This window comes from Mastomys coucha, unplaced genomic scaffold (assembly GCF_008632895.1).
Source record: "Mastomys coucha isolate ucsf_1 unplaced genomic scaffold, UCSF_Mcou_1 pScaffold22, whole genome shotgun sequence".
Lineage (NCBI taxonomy): Eukaryota > Metazoa > Chordata > Mammalia > Rodentia > Muridae > Mastomys > Mastomys coucha.
Window position 1 is genome coordinate 252446822 of NW_022196905.1, and position 20634 is coordinate 252467455.

Here is a 20634-nt window from a genome sequence, read left to right on the forward strand (position 1 = left end):
AAATAAAAGATACCTTTTTAAAAGTGAGACTAGAGAGATATCGCTTATCTGGTAATGTACTTGTCAGACAAGAATAAGAACCTGAGTTTGAGAGCTCCTCACCACTCCCATAAACTTGGTAGCACACACTTGAAATCCCAGTGCTAAGGATGCAGAGACAAGAGCATCTTTGAGGATGCTGGCCAGCCAGCCTAGATAAATTCATGAGTCCCATGTCCCTGTTTCAAAAACCAATGTAGCCAGGGCTTGAAGAGGAGTGATAATCAAAGTTGTCCTCTATAATCAAAGTTGTCCTCTGGCTTCATACACATGTGCTCACCTGCAGGCCAGCAAAAGTCACAAAAGCTGAAAATTTCCTGTGTGTAGCATGTGTGAATGTGTATTTAAGTGTACATGTACATGTAGATGCATGTGCAATTGTGCATGAAGGCTGTGCACTTCTATGTGTGGGTGCATGTACATTTGGGTATGAAGGCAATTCACATGTATGTGTGGTACATTTGCATTTGGATATTTTGGTCAGAGGAGAATCTCTATTCCTGATTGTTTTCAGCATCTCCCTGATGCCAACTGATTTCCCACCATACAGACAGGGTTTTTCTAAACCCAGATTCCTAGTTTCTCTTGTTTGGTGAAGAAGGTTAACTGCAATTCTTGCTGTTAACCTTGCAAGGCCTTTCCCTGTACTTCCAGCAGTATCTACAGCTTCAACATGCCTTTTTTCTCCAGGCACATTGAAGGCACTGTTCAGGGAACTGAACAGTGAGGCCCTCTAAACTAGACTCCATAGCCGAGCTGGCTTCTGCTATAGTGTTGTCTTTATTGCCTTGGATGCCTTAGTACAGATGGATGGGACTAACACCTGGCTCTACCATTTACTGTGTGATGTTGGGATTCTAACCCAGGACAAACAGCTAAGGTGCATATTTTACACACCAAGACAGACCTGGGCTGCAGGTTCTTCCAGTATCCTTCAGTATCTCTACCTGTAACAGAGCATTCCCCATCCTCTGCCCTGAACTTTCCAGCCCAAGGGCTGGGCTTCCCCTTCCCCAGAGACTCTTACCTATATAATCCAGATATTTTGGCCTCTCCTCACTTCTCTCTTCTCTCCCCCTCTCTGCATTTTCTATCTCTGTGTGCATGTTGTTCTTTCTCTCTTTCTTCCCACTCCTCTCTGCCTTCCCCAACCCCCACAGTGACTTCCCTGGCCTCAATCCTTGGGACCAGTGAACCTACCCCAAGATCTGCTTCCTAATAAACCTGCCTTTATATATTCTAATCTAGCTTGAGCTGGCTCATTTCCACAGCAGAGAAATAATTTATCATGTGGCAGTGTTACAACACCTGAAACCTTTAAGTCTCAGTTTGAGCATCTTTAAGGGCAAAGAGTCAACCAATAGAAGTCTGAAGAAAAGAGACTTCTCAGACAGAATTCTCAGCCTTTAATTCAACTCTCTGAACCATGGTCATCGCCCCTTCCTATTCACGTAGTAAATGACTAGAGATGTAGCTTGTGTTTGCAGTCATTCCTCAAGACTGAGAGGCCTGAAGGTGAAGGCTCTGTGTCTCAGCCATGGCCCCATACTTCTCACAAGCAGCTATGTCATGGATATTGCATGAGGAGCCATTTATTTCTCCCTCATGGTCAGACCCACCTAATTCACAGGTCATTTGCTTCTCTCGGGTGTGTTGAAATACGTGGGCTCACAGGTCATTTGCTTCTCTCGGGTGTGTTGAAATACGTGGGCTCAGAGGTCAGAATGATGTAGCCTCAATCCAGACCCCTATTACTTCAAGCTTGATATTTTTATTTTCCAATCAAGAAAGAGAGGATGGCAATGCCATCATTGTAGAAATACCCTATTCACTGTCACTCTGAGGAATTTTTTCCTCACTGTCACATGTCCGCACGTGTGTGTGTGTGTTTATGTGTGCCAGTGTGAGTACATATGTGTAAATGCATTTGGTGCCCTGAGGTTGATGCAAAGGTAACTAAATCAAACCCAGAGCTAACTAATATGGCCTGTCTTGCTAGTGGTCTGGGAATACCCTGTCTTTACTTTCCTAGGCTGGAATTATAGGTAGACTAATATGCCTACCTGACATGTATGTGGATTCTGGGGATCCTTACAAGCAAGAGTTTCAATCACCAAACCATCTCCCAGCACCCTGCTCTGAGGATTAAGACTGATGTAGATGGAATGTGGCTATCAGTATTATTAGGATATTGGTTCTTGGTTTGGACCTTAGCTTCTCCTGACATTGTCCTGCTCAGATAACCAGATAAACCACAGGGTGCTGGGTTAGTGATTTCAAACAAACAAAACAAGGTTTCTCTGTATAACATTCCCAGCTGTCCTAGAACTCACTCTGTAGATCAGGCTGGCCTTGAACTCACAGAGATCCACCTGCCTCTGCCTTCCAAGTGTGAGATTAAAAGTGTGTGCCATCATGCCCAGCTAGGTTTAGTACTTTTCAAAAGTTTTGGGAATGGGGGTTGGAGAGTTGGCTCAGCAGTTAAAGTACAATATATTGTTTTTTCAAAGGACCAGAGTTCAGTTCCCAGAATGCATATCAGGCTACTTATATGCCTGTAATTCTAGCATGCATGCAAACAGACTTTTATACCTATATACATAAATAAAAATAAACTTAAAATCTGGGTAACTGTGGCATAGTTATTCTCTTAGCCATAATGGGAATCTCATGAGTCCTAAGTAGTATGAGCTTATTCTTTCATTAAAAACAATATACAACGAATTGTGTTTTTTACTATGATGATGTAAGGATGAATGTAATTCAGTTTTTGACTCGTTCTTATATATCACTTAATTTTATAGTCAATTTCTTTGGATGAGAAGAAAAGAGAAATAAAAAAGAAGTAGAAGACATGAATTTGGGAGGCACATGTGGTTGGGGTTTCTGGGAGGAAAAAGAGGAGGGGGATGGGAGGTGGATATTATTGTAATCATTTACAATAGATGCATTGTGTTCATGTGTGACATTATGGAAGAATATATGAATTGTAAGGCATAGCATTAAGTTTGTGTCAGACACTGTGCCAGTCTTTGGGGAATCCTGCCTTATTCCCCTCCCCACCAGTCTCAGTTCCCATCAGCCTCCCCATGCACACTCTCTATCAGCTCTGTGTGAGGTGATAGCATGCTTCCCGGTTCCATGAGTTTACTTTCCTGGTTCTCCCATTGCTAGGTAGGCAGTTCATCCCTAGCAGGTGCAGTCGTCAGACAGCAGCATCTACCTACACTGGGGACCTGCCACCCTTCTGGGACCTAGTAGGTGTGTGCTTCTGGGCAGTCTACATTGCAGCAGGACACTGGAGACGTTGATACGTGGGGAGGGGGAAGAGCTGCGCGTTAGACACTCTCTTTTGGTCAGGAGGGAGGAGGAGCTCGGCCTGGTTTTCCAAGCCCCCAACTCTCCACCCAGCCTCCTTTTTCCTTCCCAGCCTCTGAGCCTACCTACCTGAGTTCCATCCCAGGAACTCACAGGGTGGAAGGAGAGACCTGACTTCTGCAAGTTGTCCTCTGACCTTCATACATGTGCTGTGGCACACACACACATACACACACTAGTAAGTAAAGTGTAATTTTTTGGTTTTGTTTGGTTTTTGGTTTTTCCAGACGCGGGTGTTCCTCTGTATAACAGTCCTGGCTATCCTGGAACTCACTTTGTAGACCAGGCTGCCCTCCAACTCACAGTGATCTGCCTGCCCAGACCTTCCAAGTGCTGGGATTAAAGGCATGTGCCACCCACACCCGGCAAGCATAATATTTTTTTTAAAATGAAGTACTTCTTAAAATTGTTTATTGCAAATTTTCTCACGTGCTCCATGGTTTTGAAGAAGTCCACGCTACTAGACAGCAGTCTTTTTTAGTGTATTCAACACTTTAAACCGATCAACACCACCTTCGGACCTAACTCCGCACCGAACACGCCCCACCTATAGGCCCCGCCCTCAGCCTCTCCTCCTTGCAAAGTCCCCGCCCTCATTCCTAGCTAAGGTTACTATGCGCATGCGCGTCAGAACTATTTGCTTCCCGAAGTTTCCAGCCGCGGGTAAGAAGGGTACTGAAGGGCTGATGTGGCGACCTTGTGGACACCGTGAGCCTGTCAGGTAAAGCTCCCCGGCTCCAGGCACCGGAGCCCGGATAGGTCGGGCTCCGATCACTGCGCAGGCCTGAGTCTGATGCCCTGCCTATCCACCCTGTACTTCAGGCTCCTCAGGGCTCCCCTCCCGCCGGAACTTTGCTCTTCTGCTCCTGGGGACAGAGTTGAGGTTTCACCAAACAAGATTCACATACGCACAGGCGTATCCTCATCCTCTAAGGTCACAGAGTTTCTCTTTTGCAAATCCGAGCACTTTTCAGGAGCCCCCACAGGGGAGACTCAGAACCCCATCAGACCCTTGGTAGTTTCTTCCACCCATGGTCGAGGTTCTTGCTTAAGGCACTACTTTCAGCCTGGGTTCACATATACTACAGGGATGTCCTGAGAACTTAACACAGAATGGGCCAGCCCTGCTCAGAGCTGTTACTCCTATTTTGAGGTGTAGTCTTGAGACGATTAGACATTTGTTTTCCTGCTGCGTCTGGGCAGTTCTGGGGCTGTTTAAAAGCCTTCTTCCTCTTAGGCTGGCTAATTGTCTTTTCTGGACAGGGACCTGTGAGCATGGGCTGTACTGTGTGGCAGCTTTTATTTGACCCTTTCCAGGACATTTCATTGGTTTGCAGCCAGTGGGGCGGTGAGAATAAGCAAACCCCCCTAACCAAAGGCTTGTTAAGGATGTGCTAGTGATTAACACAGCTGAGGGCCACCTTGGGTGTGAACTGGCCGCTTTATCTTCACGGCTACCCTCAAGCAAGTTACAGATGAGGACGTTGAAACTCTAGGAGATGATGGCAATATTTTTTTCCATGGGTAGCCCAGCCTGATTTCAAACTTTTGGTAGTCCTCCTGCCTCAGCCTTCCAAGCACTAGGAGAGTACAGGGGTAAGCTAGCTACCACACCTGGCTCCACCCATTTTTTTGAGATGGAATGAATACTGGCTGACCTAAACATCTGGTTTTGCACAGTCATACTACAGAATAATGAGAGCTAATGTACACTTTCTACAGCCACTGTGACAAAGTCCTATGAACTGTATGACTTAAGGAATAGCAGTTAGCCTCTCTTGGGTCTGAAGTCTATAATCAAGGTGTCAGCAGGAATAAAATCAGAAGTCTCTGGGGATGCTCCTTTGCCCCTTGAAGCTTCTGGTGACTTCTGATCATCCTTGACTTATAGCAGCAGCTTTTGGGTCCCCATCCCTGTGTGTGTGTGTTTGTCTACAGCTTCTTTCTTCAAAGACACCTATCATTGGATTAGGAGTTCCCCCCCTAAATTCAGGGTGATACTATCTTGAGAGCCTTAACTACTTTGGCTCTGCAAAGATCCCATTTCTGAATAAAGCCACACTCCCAGGCTCTAAGTTGACATGAATAAGGTCACTGTCCAACACACCATGCAAACAAGCAGCATGATATGAAGCATAAAGCTTGTCTGAGGGACTCAGAAAGAGCCACATGAAAACAGTACTATCTGTGGTGGTAAATATAAATTTTTGCATAGCTATCAGTAATGGGTCTCAAAGTACAGTCCCTTGAGCTACCACAGCAGCAGCAGTCTTGTCACCTTGGAAGTTGGATCAAGCGCTCATTCTCAGGCCTCACTTCAAAGTCACTGGGTCAGGCTTTGGGGTACATCCTGGAGTCTGTTGGGCACAGCCTTGTAGCAGATCCTGTGACTGTTTGAGTTTGAGAGTTACATTTCCAAGGTATCTGGGTTTGTGAACATGACAGAAGGACCAGGCAAGCCTCATAAGGAGTTTTTGGCACACCTGTCCTATCTTCATATAGCCATAGTAATTCTTCCCCCCAAAGCACTCTTGTAAACCAATGATGCCTTGAACTTGTCATCCTCCTGCCTCAGCCTCCCAAAGAGCTGGGACTACAGTGAGGTCCAGTTTGCTTACAGATACCAAAGTTCTAGTGTCAGGTTATTGGGGGGAATGTTTTACCATACATTGTTGGGTTTGGATTGGTTTGATTTGGATTGGTTTGGCTTTTTGAGGTAAGGTGCCAGCCATGTAGGCCCTGAACTCGCCGTGTTGCTGAGGATAACTATGAATTCTAGGTTCTCCCACCTTTACCTCTCACATGCAAGTATTACATCCATGCATAACCTGGCTTACACTGGAATTTTAGATTCAATTTGCCTTTCAAAGCCAACTCACATATGCAATGTGGACTTGGTGTTTTTACCTCAGTCAGGCTTGCCAACACACGTCACTTAAGTACTGTGATTTCTGCCAGGTTATTGGAAAACTATAATGAGACTCAGAAATGGAATCCAAGATATATACACACAGTTGCCTCCCGCCCTACAAGACAAATAGATTGGTAGGGCTAGGTGCTTGCTGCCACAGCTCTGCTTACTCAAGATTTTGTCTTGTCTTCTCTTAGAAACAATCTGATAGATGATGCCAAAGCCCGCTTGAGAAAGTTTGATGTTGGGACCAGATATTCACACTTGTCCTCTAATAAATACTCTGTCCTTCTACCATTGCTGGCCAGAGAAGGAAAGCTGTATTTGCTGTTCACGGTCCGCTCAGACAAGGTAGGTGACAAGAAGCTTTTGTGACATCTTAGGGCTTTAAAAAAAAACAACCTTCTGTCACTGGGTCTTCATTTCGAGGCTGCCATTATCAAATGAACTTTCCATCATGATGTTGGAGGGATAACGGAAGCACAGGATGAAATGGGATTTTGTTTGTTTATTTGGTGATTTTGAGACACAGGTTTCTTTGCTCTGTAGCTCAAGCTGGCCTTATGACAGTCTGCCTCTCTACCTCCCAAGTGCTGACTTTAAAAACTTAAAGTTTAAAAAAATGTTTTTTTTTTTTTAAACTGGTTCACTTTTTAGTGTGTGTATCTGTACATGATTACAGAGACAAGGGGAAGACAATGAGTGTCCTCCTCTGTTACTGTCTGCCTTGTTACCTTGAAACAGAGCCTCTCACTGAACTTCGAGCTTGTAGTTTTAGTATAGGCATGGCTCATATGCTGCCACAGTCTCCCTCCACCTCACCTCAGAAGTGGCGGTTCAGATATGCACAGCCATGTCAACCCCATAAAATAGAGATACGACATGTACAATCAAACAGTTTTACTCATTGAGCCACCTCCTCAACCCAACATAGCATTTTAAAAAGAGATTTTAGAAAAAAGAAGAAGAAAAGAAATTTGTCTTATAAGAAATAGAAAACACTTTTAGACGAGGGTTTCCTGATGTTGGTGCCTAAACAGCCTTTGGGTCCAAACCACTCTTCATTAAGGGGACTTCTTGTGCAATATTTAGGGTCATCTTGACCTCTGCCATGTCAGCCTCACACACAGGCACACCTGTGTGATGTCATCGTGTCTCCAGACAGTGCTAGGAATCTTGGCACATTGGGGTAGAAAATTACCCCATCAACAATGACTCTGTTAGACTAATCCACCTCAGGTAAACTAGAACATACTGTTAGTGGCCTAGCCCTGAAGCCAGTGTTGAATGCAGGGCTGAAGTTATAAACCCTCTCAGTTTACAGCGATACCAGGCTATATGTTCCTGTCTCTCTCATGTAGTTGCCCTTTCTTACTGTTGGAAATATTTCCCGGAGAGAGTTGAAGAAATATGGCCATTTCAAGGTTATGCCAAGATAGATATAAATAGACCACAAAATAGCATGGCTTTTCAAGCAGAATAATTAAAAGAATGTCTCACTGACAGCATGTGTATGTAAATAAAGAAATATGTTAATAAATACCCTGATTCATACTTTTTAACATAATCTACTCCTATTTTGTGTGCATTGATGGTTTTTGCCTGCATGTATATCTGCGCAAGGGTGTCGGAAGCCTTGGGACTGGACTTACAGGCTGTTAACTGCTGAGCTATCTTTCCAGCTCCCAAATACCCTGATTTCAACAGAACTGTGGTGATCCTTTTTACTGTAGGACAAGCAAGTGATATATGTCTACGTAGTGATCAAAATCCAGCTTCTCAAAGGAGAGAGACACTCAACTGAAACTGAGGAAATGGTATCAGCTCTGCTACGAAGCACAGATGAAGTGCTTATAATCCCCCCTCTCGTGTGTGTGTGTGTGTGTGTGTGTGTGTGTGTGTGTGTGTGTTTTAATTATCAGAAAAACAATAAAGCCAATATAAGACTAAATGCCTTTGGCCAGTGGCACTGATTTGATAACAACAGTTATGCCTGATGATTATAAAGGTCATTCTTATTATCTACTTTTAATTTTAAAGATTTATTTCTGTGCGTGTAAGAGTGCTTTGCCAGAATGAATGGATATAGGTGTACCATGTGTGCTGCTAAGTTCCCACATAGGTGGGGAGAGAGTACTGAATACACTGGAATGTCCTAGGTGGTCACGAGCTACCATGTGAGTGCTAAGAACTGAACCTGGGTGCCTTGCAAGAAGAGCAAGCCATTTGAACTGCTGAGCCATCTCTCCAGCTTCTCAAGTTCATTTAAAAAAAAAATAGTTTAAATCCCCTTCACTCTGACTGCAAGCCCTACCTGTCTGTGAAAGAGGGAAGCAGACCCTGCTCCTGCTCCTGGTGACTGCCCAGGGCCTCCTGCCAAGATGGAGCTCTAAGAAGGGCTTCATCCCCACCTCCTCCTTGTATATTTTATATAGAGACAGGGTCTTACCAAATTGCCCAAACTGGCCTTGAAGTAGTCCGATCACGCCTTGAACTTGCCATCCATCTGCCTCCACACCCCAACTAGCTGGGATCACAGGCGTGCGTCACCAGGTCTACTTCTGGAAGGTTCTTCTTCTTGTTCTTTTTCTTTTTTTCTTTTAAAAAACTAATGTGGTGTTATGGTGGTGGTGCAAGTGTGGAGATGAGAGGACAACCTATGGAGGATGCTTCAACCTTTATGAGTCTCCCAAGAATCACATGTAGGCATCAGGATAGCATCAAAGGTGCTTTATGAGCAGAGTCATCTCACTGGTCCTGGAGCAGAGTTTTTAATGTCTTAAAACCTTATTTTTCTCATATCTAGAGATGGGACTGAAGACTGTCCTGTGTGCAGTGTGCAACACAGCCACACTGTCTCAGTGTCTGGCACATGTTTGTGCTAGCTGACCTTCACTGTTCTTTGTTGCTTTTTCTCTTTGCCCAGTCCAGCATAGGTAAGTCCTCCTTTCAGTGACCTAGAGTCCTGGAGCCTGGAACCTTTCATCTGGCAACATTAGGTGGAATGTCCTTTTGGGTAAAGTAGGTATTAGAAGAGTTAGTAATATGGGCAGGCAGACAGACAGCATAGTAAGGGCTCTGACACAGATCTATGAGACGGAGTAGGGGAGTCCCTTATAGATCTCAGAAGAAGGGGAGTTTTGATGGTAATCGGATGAGTTCCAGGCAGGAGATAGGAAAGGAAATAGGGTCTTGCATTGCCGGGAAGGATTGCAAGACTGTAGAACAGGTATGATGGAAGAGGTGGGGAGGCAGGGCAGTTGAGGTGTGTTCCCTCATATGGGAGGAAGCATGCTTCTCCATGGCGATCTCACACCCTGAGGCAGGCAATGTCACTGGGGAAGGGAGAATGTTTTGGTGTGTGTGTATGTGTGTGTGTGTTCTCTCGTACATGTGTGTATGTACATATGTATTCCTGAATATGACCTACTCAGTTCATATTACTCATACATGTTTCAAAGGCTGACCGTTTAGTGTTGGGTAACCAATTGATGTGTTCTTCTCTGGGGATGACTCTTTCCCCTCTTCTCACTGCTCCTTAGTTGCCTTCAATTCTCTGTGTAGGGTGGAAGCCTCTTGGGCTTTCCCCACTCCTCTTTGGCATATCTCTTGGCGTCATCCTTGGTCAATTCAAGTGTAGGCCATCATGTTGGGGAGAGTTTATGAGTGTTTCTTAGTCATATCAGAAGCTACATTGGGTTTTGAGACAGAGTCTCTTGCTGGCCTTGGGCTCACCAAATAGGCTAGGATAACACATATACAAGCAATAACAATTGATGCAAAAAAGTATAAAAAGATGTGGATTTGAAAGAGAACAAGGAAGGATGTACATGAGAGGGTTTGGAGAAAGCAGAAAGGGTGGGAAGAAATGATTTAATTCTATTATAATCTTAAAATAACTAAAAACCAAACAAAAGAACCCAGCATAGATAGCAGCTAAAGGAGTGGTACTCAAAGTTGACTATTGGCCTCCACATGTACATGTAAATAAGTAGACCCACACAAATACACACGTACACCCAACAGACATGCATGCAGCTTACACTATCTATAGAGGGAAAAAATTATGAGCCTTCATGTGTCAATAGAGCCCTTTCTGGTCCCAACAAAACCTGTGAATTTGTTTTGTTTTTTTGTTTGTTTGTTTTAATGTGCTCACTTCAACACAGCAGAACATTTTGTAAGAGTAGACAGAGTTCTCAGGAATCTAAAAGGTCCTTGATCCCTATTAATTGGAGTCGAGGTGGAAGGCCACTTGAATTGAATTTGGCATGCTCTGTGTCTCTTTGAAGAGCTTTCAAAACACATTTTAAATCAGGTCTATATTTCTATCAAGTCTGGTAAGTCCTTGAGGATGCCCCTGTCACTGGCTGCTATAGTGTTGAATTTGTAAACAGTAAATCACATTTTAGAGGTGATGTAACAGGAAATGTGGGTTTTGGTTTTGTTTGTTTGTTTGTTTGTTTGTTTTTGTTTTTGTTTTCTTTGGGTTTTTTTTGAAGAACAAAAGGCTCAAAATTCCCACTCATAATCATGGTGGGAATCCACAATAGCAGGAGCTTGAGGTGGATGAGACATGGACTCCAGAATCAAGCAGCAAGGATGGCTCAACTTGTTTTTTCTATTTTCCATTTTATACAGGCCAGGATCCTCTCTCCAGAGAGGATATAGTCCCATTCATATTAATTATGATAACTATGATAACCCCTCACGATTTACCCAGCGGCCAATCACCCAGGGGATTAGACTACATCTAATAAACAGTGAACACTGGTGCATGCGTTATCACTGTTATCCAACGTGACCATTTGAAAAACTATCTCTATCCCTCTGAGTTTTGTTTTAAAATTGGCTTCCTGGAATATTGATGAGTTGTTGTAATAGTGAGGGAATGTGAGGAAACAGAGAAGGATTTCTTTGAAATTATGCCACTTTAAAATTCAACTAAAACTCAAAAGCCAAAATAAATGCTCTGTTCTTTGTACACATGATCAAAGCATGCAGAATATGCTGGACATTGACCTTGGGAGCTCAGAGGGAATGATGGGATTCTTTTCCCCTTTCCCTCATTTCACAGGCTCCAGGAGGGAATTGGTTTTCTAGGGGTGAACTGGTCATGGTGAGAAACCAAGGCACCAGCTCAGAACCGGGCTCTTCTGTAGCCTTATGAAATGAGTAGAACCCTATAGAGTATAAGGTCACCAGAATTCATTTTAATTTCTGATAAATTTCCTGATAAAATTTCACCATAGCATTTATCCCAAGAAAGAAGACACATACTATGCTGATTCTGGATCTACATTAAGAGAAACTTGACCATTGACATTTTAAGGACTTTACCATTCTAGTATAAATGCCATGTGTAACAGTATTAAATCTGTCATGCCTTGGGAAGTGCACAGATTGCTGGAATTGGCCTAAATTGCACAAAACCTTGTCAAACTTAGAAAATTGAAAATAAGATGTGTGGGGCACTATATCAAAATGTGTCCTATTTGCAAATTCAGGCTTTTTTTTTTCTTGTACAACATTATTTTACTATTTTCAACTGTTAATATTCAACAAACAGAATAATTATTTTAAGATATATTTCAGTGTTATTTCTCCCTTTTCATTTCTGATTTTATTAATTTGGATACTGTCTCTGTGTTCTCTGGTTAGTCAGGCTAAAGGTTTATCTATCTTGTTGATTTTTTCAAAGAACCAGCTCCTGGTTTTGTTGATTCTTTGTATAGTTCTTTTTGTTTCTGTTTGGTTGATTTCAGCCCTGACTTTGATTACATCTTACCACTGCTTTTATTGTGTCCCAATAGGGACTGATAGGGTTCGTGGAATTATTTCACTCTTCTTATATCTATTGAGACCTGTTTTGTGACCAATTATATGGTCAACGTTGCAGAAGATATTGTGAGGTGCTAAGAAGATGTATTCTTTTGCTTGAAATGGATGAAATTTTCTATAAATATCTGTTAGATCCATTTGGTTCATAACTTCTGTTAGTTTCATTGTGTCTCTGTTTAGTTTCTGCTTCCATGATCTGTCCATTGGAGAGAGTGGGGTGTTGAAATCTCCCACTATTATTGTGTGGAGTGTAATGTGTGCTTTGAGCTTTAGCAAAGTTTCTTTTATGAATGTGGGTGCCCTTGCATTTGGAGCATAGATGTTCAGAATTGAGAGTTCATCTTGGTAGATTTTTCCTTTGACCGGTATGAAGTGTCCTTCCTTATCTTTTTTGATAACTTTTGGTTGAAAGTTGATTTTATTCAATATTAGGATGGCTTTTCCAGCTTGTTTCTTGGGACCATTTGCTTGGAAAACTGTTTTCTAGCCTTTTATTCTAAAGTAGTTTCTGCCTTTGTCATTGAGGTGTGTTTCCTGTACGCAGCAAAATGCTGGGTCCTGTTTATGTATCCAGACTGTTAATCTATGTCTTTTTATTGGAGAATTGAATCCATTGATGTTAAGAGATATTAAGGAAAAGTGATTGTTACTTCCTGTTATTTTTGTTGTTAGAGGTGGAATTATGTTTGGGTTTGTTGAAAGATTACTTTCTTGCTTCTTCTAGGGTGTAGTTTCCTTCCATATGTTGGTGTTTTCCATCTATTATCCTTTGTAGGGCTGGATTTATGGAAAGATATTGTGTAAATTTGGTTTTGTCATGGAATATATTGTTTTCTCTGTCTATGGTGACTAAGAGTTTTGCTGGGTATAGTAGCCTGGGCTGGCATTTGTGTTCTCTTAGGGTTTGTATGACATCTGCCCAGGATCTTTTAGCTTTCATAGCCTCTAGCTAGAAGTCTTGTGTAATTCTGATAGGTCTACCTTTATATGTTACTTGGCCTTTTTCCTTCACTGCTTTTAATATTCTTCCTTTGTTTAGTGCATTTGGTGTTTTGATTATTATGTGACAGGAGAACTTTCTTTTCTGGTCCAATCTATTTGGAGTTCTGTAGGCTTCTTGTATGTTCATGGGGGTCTCTTTAGGTTAGGGAAGTTTTCTTCTATGATTTTGTTGAAGATATTTATTGGCCCTTTAAGTTGGGAATCTTCACTCTCTTCTATACCTTTTATCCTTAGGTTTGGTCTTTTCATTGTGTCTTGGATTTTCTGGATGATTTGGGTTAGGATCTTTTTGCTTTTTGCATTTTCTTTGACTGTTGTGTCAATGTCTTCTATGGTATTTTCTGCACCCGAGATTCTCTCGTCTATCTCTTGTATTCTGTTGGTGATGTTTGCATCTATGACTCCTGATCTCTTTCCTAGGTTTTCTAACCCCAGGGTTGTCTCCCTTTGCGATTTCTTTATTTTTTATTTTCATTTTTACATCTTGAATGGTTTTACATCTTCTCCTGTTTGATTGTGTTTTCCTGTAATTCTTTAAGGGATTTTTGTATATCATCTTTAAGGGCTTCTAGCTGTTTACCTATGTTCTGCTGTATTTCTTTAAGGAGTTATTTATGTCCTTAAAGTTCTCTATCATCATCATGAGAAGTGATTTTAGATCTGAATCTTGCTTTTCTGGTGTGATAGTATATCCAGGACTTGTTATGGTGGGAGAATTGGGTTCTGATGATGCCAAGTAACCTTGGTTTCTGTTGCTTATGTTCTTATGCTTGCCTCCCACCACTGCTTATCTCTAGTTGCTACCTGCCCTCGCTATATCTAACTGGAGCCTGTGCTTCCCATGATCCTGTTTGTGTCAGAACTCCTCAGAGTTCACCTGTCTATGTGATTCTGTGCTCCTGTGATCCTGAGATCCTGGTTGTGTCAGAGTTCCTGGGAGTCAAGCTGCCTTTGGGCCCCTGGGCCCCTGGGATCCTGGGATCCTGGGATCCTGTGGTCCTGGGCATGTTAGAGTGCCTGGGAGTGGAGCTTCTTCTGGGTGTTGTGGGACTGGCTGCAGAGTTTTCACCCAAGGTCTGCACGGGCACCAGCTCAGACTGGAAGGAACCAGTGCCACTGGTTGGGCAGAATTCCTGGGTGCCCAGGAGGAAGTGTGTTTTTAAATGTTTTGTAAGACATACTGCAGTAGACAGAAAATGATCCACCTTTCCTCTCCCTACTCTGGTATCTGTCATTGATGAGGAGATGTGTGAAGTCATGGCGGCCTAAGCAGATCCTGTAGAATTCTTCATTTATAACAGGGAGGAACTGCATGTGTTTTCTTTATTCAAACGACTTGCACAGGACTGGGAGTGAAACGCAATGACAGAACACTTCCCTAGTATGCACAAAGCCCTGGCTCAACCCTCAGCACTGCCAAATCAAAGGAATGAATGAATCAAAACAACAAGCTTGCTAAGGCAGAGTAATCACCTATAAAAGTTCAGAACAGCCTTAGTCCTCTCAAAGGACTGTACCAAAATACCTTATACTAGATGGCTTATGAAAAACAAAAATTTCCTGTGCTTGTGGAGGCATTTCAATATCAAGGCATCTACAGATCAAGCACTAGGTGCTGTCTTCCCCTTGACTTCACAGATGATGGTTTTCCCTGTATGCTCATGGTGCGAGAGGAGCAATAAGTCTCTGTGCACGTCCTCTATAAATGCTTTAACTTATAGAGAGGGCCTTGCTCGTTATGCTTTCCCAAGAGCCCCAACTCTGAATGGTATTGCCTTGTGACCGAGGATTTCAACATTTGACGAAACAGATATTCAGACCAAAGCAGGCTTCTAGCTTTCTTTACACAGCTCTGTCATGCCAGGTGCTAAAAGGCCAACAGGGTATCTCATTTGAACTCTGGACATCAAGAACTGACTGGATGACCTCATTACCTCACCCTGCCTGGGAGCTAGGCACAACTCCACTCCTGGCAGCCTCAGCTCATGTAACTGCCTCGTGGTTCTAACAGGTGCAAGATGCCATGATCTTTGCACACAGTTGGCAAGAAGCTGGCCCAAGGAGGCCTGCTGAATCAGGCTCTACAATGACATGGATAAGTAAGGTTTTAAGAGAAACTGGGCTGGGCTGGCTGAAAAGAGAGGGACGAGGGATGTACCTCTCAGAGATGAGAAAGGAGGAAATGACACACACACACATACACACACACACACACAAACACACACACACACACACACACACACACACACAGACACGGTCCTAAATCTGGCAAGGACTGGAACCAGGGATGTGGGTGCAGAAACAGAGAAAGAGAGCTTCCCCATTCTTTATATGAGTCAGCAAAAATAAATGGAGATAGTGAAATACATGGTACCAGTCATGATGGCTCCTTGGTCATACTGTGTTTTAGCAAATGCTTGCTATTTATTTATTTATCTATTTCTATTTATTCAATATGTATATGTGTGAGTATGAATATACATGTGCCATGGCCTGTTGTAAGGGAGCCAGAGGACAACTTTTAAGAGTCACTTCTCGGGCTGGAGAGATGGCTCAGCAATTAAGAACACTGACTGCTCTTCCAAAGCTCCTGAGTTCAAATCCCAGCAACCACACAGTGGCTCACAACCATCTGTAATAGAATCTAATGCCCTCTTCTGGTGTGTCTGAAGACAACTACAGTGTACTTATATATAATAAATAAATCTTTGGGCCAGAGCTAGCAGAGGTCCTGAAGTTCAATTCCCAGCAACCACATGATGGCTCACAACCATCTATACAGCTACAGTGTACTCATATACATAAAATAAATAAATAAATCTCTCTTTTTTTTTTTTTAAAAGTTACTTCTCTCCTTCTACCTTGTCATTGGACAGGGTCTGTCATAACTCTCTCTCTCTCTCTCTCTCTCTCTCTCTCTCTCTCTCTCTTTTTTGCCCAGTTTTTTTGAGCAGTTTTTGCAGGATCCCAAACACTGCTCTTTGAGCTTATGCCAGGTAGACTCACATTCTGTAGAATGATTACTGATTAGTATAGGAAAGTCTAAGCTTCTGGCCAGTTCTCCTGCCTCTGCCTGTTTTGTAAGGATTCGGCAACTGAAGATACATGCCATCAGATCCAGCTTTTGATGTGGATTCTAGGGATCAAATTCAGGTCATCATCAGGCTTGCAGAACAAACCTTTCTACCAGCTGAGCCATCCTGGTGGCCCTGTAAACTCTTAATAAATAGATTGTGTGATGATTAAGGATACAGCATCTAGATTTGAGCTGTAATTTATAACTCGCTGTGTGAACTTCGTGAGGAGTCTTACACTTTCTGAGAAAATAGAAATCATGGTAATCTAATGTGGTTTGTGTGCCCAGTGATAGAAACACTTTGTGATCTGTACAAACAAAGGAATACTATTTGGCCATACAGGAATGAATCCCTGGCTTAGTGATACAACATTCGAAAACTCATGAGTTTTCTCATCGCAAATGAGATACTGCGACACATGAGGTCATGTGCCATGTGTTTCCCATGAAACAAACTGGGAATCCATTGGGACAGAAAGCAGAGACCAGGGAGTTGGGAGAGAACCCTTAATGGATGTGATTCCCTCTTGGAATGGGGAAAGTGTTCTGAAACTAGATATTAGGTATAGTTGTACCTCATCATAACAATAAACACACCATTACATCTGATCCCAAGCACTGCCTAAAACAGAGCACAGTGGTATAAACCCTGCACTGAAGAGATGGGGCAGGAAGGTCAAAGATCAAGGTTATCCTTGACTACATAGCAAATTTGAGGCTAGACTGGGCTGTCTGACACCCCATCTCAGTTTCTCCCCAAACATAACATAGCTTGTAGAAAAATCCTTATGAAACTTATGCCCCGAGTATGGTAAGCACCCATAAAGGATTTAATGGAATCATCTGTTGATAATACTGTCTTTTAATTTTTCTTTTTCATTTTTGTTTATTTGTTTGTTTTTCGAGACAGGGTTTCTCTGTGTAGCCCTGGCTGTCCTGGAACTCACTCTGTAGACCAGGCTAGCCTCGAACTCAGCAATCCGCCTGCCTCTGCCTTCCAAGTGCTAGGATTAAAGGCGTGCGCCACCACTGCCCAATGATAATACTGTCTTTATAGTATCCTTTCTTTTAGTTTTTATAATCCTCATTGGTGTCTGCTTCCGTGTTTATGTTCTCTTTTACAAGCATGTAGAGAAAAAAATCAGGAATGAGAAAAATCTGCAAGGTTATTACTGTAGGATGTATTTGTGTGTGTGTGTTTGTGTATGTGGAAGCCAGTGGTCAACATTGGATATCTTCTTCAATTACTACCTTATTTTTTGAAAAATTTTTATTGACATTTTCTTCTAACAGTTTGAGAGGGTGGGGTTGGGGATAGAAAGGAACCTTTGTACGTGGCTGGTAGGAACATAAATTAGTCTAGGCTGTATGGATGTCAGTGTTGGATGTTTAAAAAAAAATTAAGCCTTGTTTAATGATGTTCCATATGGCCCAGATATTCCACTCTTTTTAGCCAAAGTATTTCAAGGTAACAAATCACAGAGATATTTCCAAGTCAATATTCCAAGCAGCACTAGCCACAATAGATTAATTACAGAATCAACATATATAGCTACTGGCAAAGGAATGGATCAGGAAAAATGTGGAAATATATATATATATGTGTATATATATGTGTGTATATATGTATATATGTATACATATACATATATATGTATACATATACATACATACAAGTGAAAATTTAGAGAAATAAAATAAAAACAAAAGTATACCATTTGTGAGAAAATGAGTGCAACTTGACATAACCATGTACTGTTTCATTTTCTTGTGGTTCTTCTATTTTATATAGACACATAGGATCATGTATGTGTGTGTGTGTGTTTATACACATACACAAACACACACACACATATATATGATAAAAAAGGAAAACTGCATAAGGAGACTAAGGGAATGCTAATAGGTGGGAAGAGAAAGGGAGGCAGGGAATATAAGAGAATTATGCTCTGCATATAGTATATATATATGTATATATATATATGTATATATATATATGTATGTATATATGTGCATGTATATACATATATATATACTATCCTGAATAAATAGCAACACTTAAAACAATTAATTAAAATTAGAATAAAATTTTATGAACTTGTGAGTTTGCCAAACAAAATGAATGTGCATCTTTAGCTGTGTTATCCATGCATTATTATATTTCTTCAAGTACATACATTGTTCATATAGTTAAATTATGATCTTCACTGGGGATATTCTCATAGCCTATAGGTACTAGATATAATATATTAAAAATCTTATCTAAGGGGTATGTGGTAAAATATAAAAGTAGCACACGCACTACACAAATAAGTAACAAGCTTGAATTTAATATTAATATTGAGAAAAAAATGTTTTTATAATCTCATGATGGGGAGACTTTTTAAACAGACATCTTCCAACATTTCTAATAAAGTTACTGGTGTTTAAAATAATTAAGTTGTGTATGTGCAGATGCACACGTGTGTATGTGTTGAATGTGCACACTTGTGGACCGTGGCATTCCTGTGAGGTCAGAGGATAACCTTCAAGCATCACACTTTTCTCCTTCCACCATGCTGGGTTGGGATACAAATGCATGTGTGCCCTTCCCTGGTGCTTTGGTGTTTTGTTTTGTCTTAAGAATTCAAGGAAACACACATCTGTGGACTCTGCAGCTGCTGAGTTGATACTTGCTGAATGCCTAAATGCTTCTAAAACTAAAATCTCCCATTGCAACTTTGTTCTTTCAATCCCCCAGCTGAGAAGGGCGCCTGGAGAAGTCTGCTTCCCTGGAGGAAAGAGGGACCCAGTGGACACAGATGACACAGCCACTGCTCTCCGTGAAGCCCAGGAGGAGGTGGGGCTGGATCCCCACCAAGTGGAGGTCGTCTCTCATCTGGTGCCATATCTGATCTATGTAAGGACTGGCATGGGCCCTCCTGAGCTCTCAGGGGCTTCCACATAATTCCCAAGAGCACTGGGCACCGAGTCAGAAGAATTGGGTCCTTGTGTGGATTCCACTCCTTGTGAGCTCTGTGGCCCTTCTCACTCCATCCAGGGAGGAAGAGGGGAGCTACCTCAGTGAGTTTCAGACTGGTGCCGTGGGACTCTGGGTATACTTAGAACCAACCGTTCCATTGGTGTTGGGGTGATGTGTACTTTTCTCCAGGATGCATTGATTTTAAGAACTCAGTTGAAACAAATGCACTATTATGCAGCATACCAAATGGTATCCCCTTGGAGGGGCCCAGTGCTTTCTGTTTAAATGTCATTCATTTTTGATGCACACCTTAAGATAGAGTCTTCTTGTCACAGGACTAGATGCCTTTCTTTCCTCAGCATCATCTTCCGTACCACCCTGTATTGATTGTCAGGTTGCTGTGGTCCTTGGACCTGTAATTATCTCTCACACTTGATGTTATCATGGCAGTTTTAAGGTATACTGGATGTCCTTCAGCTCTAGTACCTCATGGCTAAGGAATTTTAAAAGAAGATTTTACTTTTATTTATGTATATGTATCAGGGTGTCTAGGTATCCAGAATCCCACAGAAGCCAAAAGACAGTGTCAAATCCACTAGAACTGAAGTTATAGACAGTTGAGAGCCACCTGAGACAGGTGCTGGGAACGAGAACTCTAGTCCTCTATGGGAACAGCAAGTGCTCTTCACTGCTGAACTAGCTCTTTAGCCTCTGGGTCCCTCTTGGCTATACTATGGTAAGAAAGAGTCTGGGAGAAGAAGAGAGAGAGTATTCAACAAGCTACCCATAAACTGGCCCTGTTTGCCATTGCACTCCTATGTGGCTCGAGACTTCTGTATCCTATAAACTAAACAGTGTAGAGCTGAGGGGGAAAAAAAAAGCCTGGAGCTGGGATAGCCAGCTCTCTTTGGCTGTTGCTCTATAACAGTCACTGTTGTGCGGATGGACTTCAGGAGCCTCTTGTCAACTTTAACTTATATACCAGCATTATTTTTATCAGTATAAATGTACTATAACTGTTTAAACACATGTCCAGAATGATGACAGATTAGAAGTCATCTGTTTTCATGTCATGACACCCAGGATCTCCCATGGTGCCTGACACTGCTGTGGTACATTGGCTACAACTAAGAAGCAAGGTTAGAACATTGCTATCAACTAAACCTACATTATCTTAGCTACTTTTCCTATTGTCTTCCCTTCTGCCCTTGACCCCATCCTACATTTCAGATTGTATCCAGTTGACAGATACACAGAGACAGGAAGGCAGAGATAGGGAGACACAGGCAGAGAGAAGAGAACATTAGTGAGAGAGAAATATGGCAGCTTCTTCCTCTTTAGACACATTTTCTTTTTCTTTTTCTTTTTTTTTAGATATTTTCTTTATTTACATGTAAATTTCTCCATTCCCAGTTTCCCCTCCAA

The 20634-nt window shown here is 42.1% G+C and overlaps 1 protein-coding gene across 1 annotated transcript in view; it reads left to right on the forward strand.

The window, feature by feature from the left end:
- Positions 1 to 4018: 4018 nt before the first annotated feature.
- Positions 4019 to 20634, forward strand: part of Nudt7 (nudix hydrolase 7) — a 20031-nt gene continuing 3415 nt past the window's right edge. The window contains exons 1-3 of the mRNA XM_031341508.1: positions 4019 to 4138; positions 6526 to 6679; positions 18988 to 19146. Of these exons, the coding sequence (XP_031197368.1) occupies positions 4032 to 4138; positions 6526 to 6679; positions 18988 to 19146 (420 nt within the window). The 5' untranslated portion in view covers positions 4019 to 4031. The remainder of the gene's footprint in view (positions 4139 to 6525; positions 6680 to 18987; positions 19147 to 20634) is intronic.